Source organism: Oncorhynchus clarkii, chromosome 18 (assembly GCF_045791955.1).
Source record: "Oncorhynchus clarkii lewisi isolate Uvic-CL-2024 chromosome 18, UVic_Ocla_1.0, whole genome shotgun sequence".
NCBI lineage: Eukaryota > Metazoa > Chordata > Actinopteri > Salmoniformes > Salmonidae > Oncorhynchus > Oncorhynchus clarkii.
In genome coordinates this window covers 65,093,834-65,103,094 of record NC_092164.1, presented here as the reverse complement: position 1 = coordinate 65,103,094, position 9,261 = coordinate 65,093,834, and the positions used below count along the sequence as shown (strand labels likewise).

Here is a 9,261-nt window from a genome sequence, read left to right as displayed (position 1 = left end):
AAGCGCAACCAGTGAAGAACAAACACCATTGTAAATACAGCCTATGTGTACTTTAACTATTTGCACATCGTTACAACACTGTATATATAGACGTGGTATGACATTGGAAATGTTGTTAACTTTTGGAACTTTTGTGAGTTTAATGTTTACTGTTAATCTGCTATTTTATTATTATCTATTTCACTTGCTTTGGCAATGTTTCCCATGCCAATAAAGCCCTTAAATTGAATTTAAATTGATTTGAGAGAGAGAGTGAGGAGAGAGAGCAGGGGGGAGAGGAGAAAGAGTGAGAAACTGTAATGATAGTGGTTCTGCCTCGGTAGCTTCTTCCTTCCATAATGACGGAATGGATTAACTCTGCAGTCCCTACACAGAGCCTCAGTGGTTGGCCTGTCTGTGTGGGGTGATTGGTGACAGCCACTGTCTGTAGAAAATACACACCCAGAGCAGCAGGCCATAATATGGTCATATAACAGGAGACTTTATTGTTGAGAGAGAGAGAGAGAGAGAGAGAGAGAGAGAGAGAGAGATGTGAGGGAGAGAGAGAGGGAGATGTGAGGGAGAGAGAGGGAGAGATGTGAGGGAGAGAGAGAGAGAGGGAGAGATGTGAGGGGGAGAGAGAGAGAGAGATGTGAGGGAGAGAGAGAGAGAGAGAGATGTGAGGGAGAGAGAGAGAGAGAGAGATGTGAGGGAGAGAGAGAGAGATGTGAGGGAGATGTGTTGTGTCCCCTTGGTGACATACTCACTGACAATGTTCATTACTAAAATCAATACTAGGAGTACACTGTGTTCCCTCTGTAAATATCCTACTATCTGATAGGAGTACACTGTGTTCCCTCTGTAAATATCCTACTATCTGATATGGGTACACTGTGTTCCCTCTGTAAATATCCTACTATCTGATATGGGTACACTGTGTTCACTACCAGTGGGATCAGATGGTCTTGAGTCACAACGATCACACGATTTTAAAGGTGCTTCACATAGGATTTTTTATTCTACACTGTTTCTCAATTTCAGTTTACGTGAGAAAACAACTTTAGATTTTAGTCCATCAGCTTCAAAGCTGTAAAAACAATATTTGTTGTTACTGAAAAGATGTTTCACAGCAATTTAGATGGTACAATGGTTTTACTACACTATTCAGTGCTCGTTTTCTCACAAAAAAAGCTGAAATTGAACACGCCCACAAAGTCAGAACAGCTTTCTCAGTTCGACAACAGATGTCGCTCAGGCAGGGGAAATCAATAGGCGAGCATCACAGCCAATCACAACACTGTGAGTGAAACGCTCATCATTCCACTATTAGAGGTATATTAGCGACATTTTCTGAAATTACAATGCAAAAATTCAAAATAATCCTATGTGTAGCACCTTGAAAACTCATTAGTACAGTTGTGATCGAGACCAATAATCAACTGAATAAACAGTTAGATAAAGAAAGAAATAAAAATGTGTTTGGCTTGGCATGACAATGAAGAGTTGAATTTGTTGAATGCAGAAACAATCCGGTAACCAAGATTCCCTTATTCTCCTTTTATTTCGTTTCCCTAAAGGAGGGTCTATATCCCAACCGGCACCCTATTCCGTAGTGCACTACGTAGGGAATATACTGTCATTTGGGAAGCACGGGTGATGTTTTGTTGTTGTTTTCCTGCGGGACGTGTTGTGTCACTGGTTTAGGATATTACATACCGTATGAATTATACATGGCCAGGACCAAATGAAATATGTACATAACCCACATAATCAGGATGTGACTCAGTGTGCGTGAGAGAGTTTGTGTTCGACTTCACTCCCCATCACATCTTATTACCCATTGCATAGGACGTGTTGAATTACAGAACTGAATAGCCTACGGAAACGAATGTGTAGAAACCTGCCCCTCCAAAATAGTAAGTTATTCACTCTGTGGTCAGTAGACTTGTCTCGACACTTGACGGTTTGGAGTTTGATATTCGATACAGCCTGTGGAACTCAACTCCCCTTTGTAATTTGATTTCCACGAAACCATCACTGCCCAACTCCATGTGCTACAGGCACGGTCACTGAAAGGCACTGCCGGAGTGTCGAGGTAAGTTTTAGGAGGAAATCTCATTATTGAAAATCTAGGCTATTGAAGGAAACAGATCAATTGAAGAAATAGGCAGCGTGTAGCCATGGTTGTTGGTAACTAGTGACAACCGGGTTCCTCTGATAACAAATGTGTTGGAGCTGTGCACCTGCGCACAGGCTCTTTATTGCAAATTGAGTGTTGATGTCAAGTGTAGATTCACTGGTTCTGAGAGCTCGTTCTGCAATAAGACTCGAGTAAGACCGTGGCGCGGAAGCGAGCACTCCGGACAAGGTAAGATCAGAAAATGAGCCTAAACAGCCTCTAATGAAGAGGCTCACGTTCATGCTAATAAAATACATGTTTTGCAAAGAGTTTCTCTGGAGTTGTGAAAGCGGCATTTTGTAGCACGTAATTGGACAATGAGGATTGGGGGAAAGAGTTGAGACACTACATTATCTTCTGTCTACCTACATTATCTTCTGTCTACCTACATTATCTTCTGTCTACCGCTGTGGGGAGAGTTCGGTCTGTTTTCAGCACCGCAATCGAAAACTAATTCACTGCTGCAAAATCGATCAATTTACCGACATTTAGTCTTGCCGTCTTTAATCTGAACAAACAATGTGTAAAAAAGAAGCTGAGGAATTAGCTGACGAGAACCAGTCGGGTATCTAAATGTGATACATTTAATATGTTGTGTCGCAAGTCTCTCTCTATTCTTGACACATCATGCACCTCAGTTCAGTGATTATAATAGATAAGCTAGTTATTTGACAGTGTTGCACACAGCGCATCTTGTCAAGTGTTATGAGTAAATCTCTAGTGTAGCCATTTCTGTTCTCACTAAAGCTATTCAAGTAACAAGAGAATAGCTCCTTATAGACTCAGTGTGTGTGTGTGTGTGTGTGCGTGTGAGTGACTCATCTGTGGGTGGCTATCAACCCCTGGGCCTTGGCGTCATGGCATCATCCTACACAGACAGAGCTCTATCCTTCTAACGTTGCTTGATGAAACTGAGGCGAAGGAGACACCCAGGGAATACTGAAGCAACAGGGCCCCGTTTCACAAAACACTTCTAATGCAAAAACTTAGGAAGCTTCTTTAAGAAAAACAATAAGAAGTTCATAAGATAATTAGTAGGTGCAACTCCCCAACAATATGATTAAGATTTCATGTTTTTCTTATGAACTTTTGAAATATCTTTCCTGCAGTAAAATGACCAAAACTCACTCTAGTGGCCTCATGGGTGGAATGTTTTTAATATTTATATGTGTGTCTCTCCAGGTGTATGAGGTGTGATGGCGTCGTGCTCTGAGGCCTGTAACTCAGGGTCTGGATGTGGGGCAGGGTCCTCAGGCTGTGAGGTGAGATCTTACTAATCTGCTTTCTTAGTTTGAACATTTATACACTGGTATTTATTATTTGGTTCCCTCTATGGTTCCCTCCCACAGGTAGGTTCTAGCTGTGCCTGTCTGCAGTTTGGGGTGCGTTCCTACCTGCACCATTTCTATGAGGGGTGCAGCACTGCATCAGGGTGGGAGAGAGACCCTGAGGGAGTGGGGGACGTCCAGACCTTGAGATCGCCCCTGAGGTGGAGCTCAGCACTCTGGAAGGTAGACAACTAATGCACTGTCATTGACTGACCTTATCTCTCTCTCTCTGTCTCTCTCTGTCTCTACCCTATTTCTCTACCCTCTGTCTCTACCCTCTTTCTCTACCTCATCTGGTCACTCTCTGTTTCCCTATCTTCCTTTCCGGTCCCTTCGTAACTCACTCACTTTTATCTCTCTCTCTCTCTACTCCCCCTCTCTCTCTACTCCCCCTCTCTCTCTCTCTCTCCCTCTCTCTCTCTCAGGTCTCTCTGGCCCTTGGTCTCCTGATGGTGACCTCTGGTCTGGTCAGTCTGTCCGTGGGTTACTCCGGCCCCACCAGGATCGAGTCCTTCGGGGAGGGGGACCTCCTCTTCATAGACACCCAGGCTGTCAGTTTTAACAGGGGTCTGCATCACTGCGTGGCGGCCGGGATCGGTCTCACCTGCCTGGGAACGGGTCTGACCGTGGCGGGCCTCCTTTTCTGGTCCTTCTCCAGGAGCCGATTGAAAGAGAGGCTATATCGGAGAGAGAGAGAGAAGAAGGGAGGGATAGAGGGGGGGGCACAGGGAGGAGGACAGGGGGAGATGGGGACGGCTGTTATGAAGGCCCCTGGAGCAGGGGAGGGGAAGGTGCCTGCCACCCTGACCAAAGTAGAAACGGTCCAGCCATCAGGAAGAGAATCCCCATAGGTTTTAAAAGGTCTTTATGTGGTGCACATGTGTCCTCTTTTAAAATGAGCTGAATTTAGTCAAATCGCATATGTTGAAAAGTCTATAAGCTATTTGAATAATGGTCACATGTTGAAAAGTCTATAAGCTATTTGAATAACGGTCACATATGTTGAAAAGTCTATAAGCTATTTGAATAACGGTCACATATGTTGAAAAGTCTATAAGCTATTTGAATAATGGTCACATATGTTGAAAAGTCTATAAGCTATATAAATAATGGTCACATATGTTGAAAAGTCTATAAGCTATTTGAATAATGGTCACATGTTGAAAAGTCTATAAGCTATATAAATAATGGTCACATATGTTGAAAAGTCTATAAGCTATTTGAATAATGGTCACATATGTTGAAAAGTCTATAAGCTATTTGAATGGTGGTCTTGATAAGGAGTGATTTGGTACAACTCTCATACATTTGTTCTTTGGATTTACGCATCAATGATTTTTGCATCGTGTTCCACCTCACTGTTGTAAAATATAAGAAATGGACTTTTCTCATGTCATTTTATAACAATTTGGGAGACCAATTTTACTCAATTCCATAGCACTTTTTCTCCTAAGATGAATTGTGTGTTGGGTAAAGCAATCCGTGTGGAATTGAATACATACAATGCAAACATGAATATACTGTATATATATATATATATGTATACAGTGGGACAAAAAAGTATTTAGTCAGCCACCAATTGAGCAAGTTCTCCCACTTAAAAAGATGAGAGAGGCCTGTAATTTTCATCATAGGTACACTTCAACTATGACAGACAAAATGAGAGAAAAAAAATCCAGAAAATCACATTGTAGGATTTTTAATGAATTTATTTGCAAATTATGGTGGAAAATAAGTATTTGGTCAATAACAAAAGTTTATCTCAATACTTTGTTATATACCCTTTGTTGGCAATGATAGAGGTCAAACGTTTTCTGTAAGTCTTCACAAGGTTTTCACACACTGTTGCTGGTATTTTGGCCCATTCCTCCGTGCAGATCTCCTCTAGAGCAGTGATGTTTTGGGGCTGTTGCTGGGCAACATGGACTTTCAACTCCCTCCAAAGATTTTCTATGGGGTTGAGATCTGGAGACTGGCTAGGCCACTCCAGGACCCTGAAATGCTTCTTACGAAGCCACTCCTTCGTTGCCAGGGCGGTGTGTTTGGGATCATTGTCATGCTGAAAGACCCAGCCACGTTTCATCTTCAATTCCCTTGCTGATGGAAGGAGGTTTTCACTCAAAATCTCACGATACATGGCCCCATTCATTCTTTCCTTTACACGGATCAGTCGTCCTGGTAACTTTGCAGAAAAACAGCCCCAAAGCATTATCTTTTTAAGTGGGAGAACTTGCACAATTGGTGGCTGACTAAATACTTTTTTGCCCCACTGTATATATATATATATATATATACATATATATATATATATATACTGTATTATCACATGATTTACAGTGGGTGTGTTTACTCACATGTGTAAACACTCCGGCCTCATTGAGCATTACACCCATTACCTGTACTCCTGTACTCACGCACCGAACCAACAACCTTCTCTCTAATTGGTCAATTTACTCCAAGGTCTTATTGGCCATCAATGCATGTCCATGTCCATCAATGCACTGACATGAACGCATGAACAGGTAGAAGCAATGTAGGGGAAAGCGTACTGGGAACTTGCTTACACTTGTCCAATTCTTTATCGATGTAGTGTAGATGAAGGGAAGGAGATGAGGAAAGGAAACAGCTGAAGACCATTGAGATACAGCCTGTGTGAAGTGTCTTAAGTTCAACTGTCGTGAGGAACCTTGTTAACATTTCAAACGATCATGATGTTGAGTGAAGTGAATAGGTGTAGTATAGTATACCTGTATAGTATAGCTGCATAGTATACATGTATGGTATATACCTGTATAGTATATACCTGCATAGTATATACCTGTATAGTATAGCTGCATAGTTTACATGTATGGTATATACCTGTATAGTATACCTGCATAGTATATACCTGCATAGTATATACCTGTATAGTATACCTGTATAGTATACCTGTATAGTATACCTGTATCATATATACCTGCATAGTATATACCTGTATAGTATACCTGTATGGTATATACCTGCATAGTATATACCTGCATATTATACCTGCATAGTACATACCTGTATAGTATATACCTGTATAGGATACATGTATGGTATATACCTGCATAGTATATACCTGTATAGTATACCTGTATGGCATATACCTGTATTGTATATACCTACATAGTATATACCTGTATAGTATACCTGTATGGTATATACCTGTATAGTATATACATGCATAGTATATACCTGTATATTATACCTGTATGCTATATACCTGCATAGTATACATGTATGGTATATACCTGTATAGTATATACCTGTATAGTATATACATGCATAGTATATGCCTGTATAGTATACCTGTATAGTAGACCTGTATGGTATATACCTGCATAGTATATTCCTGTATAGTATACCTGTATGGTATATACCTGTATAGTATACCTGTATGGTATATATCTGTATAGTATATACCTGCATAGTATACCTGCATAGTATATACCTGTATAGTATATACATGCATAGTATATACCTGTATAGTATATACCTGTATAGTATACCTGTATGGTATATACCTGTGTGGTATATACCTGTATAGTATATACCTGTATAGTATATACCTGTGTGGTATTTACCTGTATAGTATATACCTGTATAGTATATACCTGTATAGTATATACCTGTGTGGTATACTATAGTATATACCTGTATAGTATATACCTGTATAGTATATACCTGTGTGGTATACTATAGGATATACCTGTATAGTATACCTGTATAGTATATACCTGTATGGTATACCTGTATTGTATATACCTGTATAGTATATACCTGTATAGTATACCTGTATAGTATATACCTGTGTGGTATACCTGTATAGTAAATACCTGTATAGTATATACCTGCATAGTATATACCTGTATGGTATACCTGTATAGTATACCTGTATAGTATATACCTGTGTGGTGTACCTGTATAGTATATACCTGTATAGTATATACCTGTATAGTATACCTGTATAGTATATACCTGTATGGTATACCTGTATAGTATATACCTGTATAGTATACCTGTATAGTATATACCTGTGTGGTATACTATAGTATATACCTGTATAGTATACCTGTATAGTGTATATACCTGTGTGGTATACTATAGTATATACCTGTATAGTATACCTGTATAGTATATACCTGTGTGGTGTACCTGTATAGTATATACCTGTATAGTATATACCTGTATAGTGTATACCTTTATAGTATATACCTGTATAGTATATACCTGTATGGTATACCTGTATAGTATATACCTGTATAGTATATACCTGTGTGGTATACCTGTATAGTATATACCTGCATGGTATACCTGTATAGTATATACCTGTGTGGTATACCTGTATAGTATATACCTGTGTGGTATACTATAGTATATACCTGCATGGTATACCTGTATAGTATATACCTGCATGGTATACCTGTATAGTATATACCTGTGTGGTATACCTGTATAGTATATACCTGCATGGTATACCTGTATAGTATATACCTGTGTGGTATACCTGTATAGTATATACCTGTGTGGTATACCTGTATAGTATATACCTGTGTGGTATACTATAGTATATACCTGCATGGTATACCTGTATAGTATATACCTGCATGGTATACCTGTATAGTATATACCTGTGTGGTATACCTGTATAGTATATACCTGCATGGTATACCTGTATAGTATATACCTGTGTGGTGTACCTGTATAGTATATACCTGTGTGGTATACCTGTATAGTATATACCTGTGTGGTATACCTGTATAGTATATACCTGTGTGGTATACCTGTATAGTATATACCTGTGTGGTATACCTGTATAGTATATACCTGTGTGGTATACCTGTATAGTATATACCTGTGTGGTATACCTGTATAGTATATACCTGTGTGGTATACCTGTATAGTATATACCTGTGTGGTATACCTGTATAGTATATACCTGCATGGTATACCTGTATAGTATATACCTGTGTGGTATACCTGTATAGTATATACCTGTGTGGTATACCTTTATGTGAGAATTGGAGTGGAGCAAACGGTTGTCTGCTGAATAAACCCCTGATCTGCAAACTCTACCTGGAGTTGAATTACTGATGTTCTACTGACTACTGACTCAGGTCTCGACGTTTAACACTTGTCCGGGACAAGTAAAAAACATTTAGGATAAGACTGTATATCGCAATGTCAAACACTTTCTGAGATCAGAATCGGATCAGAGATGCCAACATTGGAATAATCCATAAATAACGCAGCCTACACGTCAAGGTGTAGGAAATATGCAGTTTGGCTACAGCCTTGTGTCCAAACCAATGCTGACATGAGGGAGACGCCAGGAAATGTAGCATAACTTAAATGAATCTTTGAATTACATACAGTACCAGTCGAAAGTTTGGACACGCTTATTCATTCCATGGTTTATTTTAATTTTCATATAATAGTGGAGACATCAGAACAATGAAATAACACATATGGAATCATGTAGCAACCAAAAAAAAGTGTTAAACAAATCAAAATATATTCTTCAAAAGTTACATTCCACAAATGAAAAGTTAATTTGTGATATTTCTTTCCTTCTTAATGCGTTTGAGCCAATCAGTTGTGTTGTCACAAGGTAGTGTGGGTATACAGAAGATAGCCCTATTTGGTAAAAGACCAAGTCCATATTATGGCAAGAACAGCTCAAATAAGCAAAGAGAAACTACAGTCCATCATTACTTGAAGACATGGTCAGTCAATCTGGAAAATGTCCTTCTT

At 39.4% G+C, this 9,261-nt stretch overlaps 1 protein-coding gene across 2 annotated transcripts; it reads left to right on the top strand.

Moving 5' to 3' along the window:
* Positions 1–1,790: 1,790 nt before the first annotated feature.
* On the top strand, positions 1,791–4,460 carry LOC139372770 (neurensin 1-like). 2 transcript variants are annotated; one of them, XM_071112569.1, is made up of 4 exons: positions 1,791–2,074; positions 3,341–3,420; positions 3,508–3,669; positions 3,912–4,460. In XM_071112569.1, exons 2-4 carry the CDS (start codon positions 3,355–3,357, stop codon positions 4,335–4,337), a joined length of 654 nt encoding a protein of 217 aa, XP_070968670.1. In that variant the 5' UTR covers positions 1,791–2,074; positions 3,341–3,354; the 3' UTR covers positions 4,338–4,460. The 2 variants fall into 2 exon arrangements, with proteins under 2 accessions (XP_070968670.1, XP_070968671.1); XM_071112570.1 differs by lacking the exon at positions 1,791–2,074 and adding an exon at positions 2,242–2,347.
* Positions 4,461–9,261: the final 4,801 nt, after the last annotated feature.

Excerpts from the sequence above, each read along its gene's own strand:
- LOC139372770 (XM_071112569.1), top strand. The coding sequence starts at position 3,355 with ATGGCGTCGTGCTCTGAGGCCTGTAACTCAGGGTCTGGATGTGGGGCA. Across the intron at positions 3,421-3,507 it reads CAGGGTCCTCAGGCTGTGAG|GTAGGTTCTAGCTGTGCCTG; the intron begins GTGAGATCTTAC and ends TCCCTCCCACAG. Across the intron at positions 3,670-3,911 it reads GGAGCTCAGCACTCTGGAAG|GTCTCTCTGGCCCTTGGTCT; the intron begins GTAGACAACTAA and ends TCTCTCTCTCAG.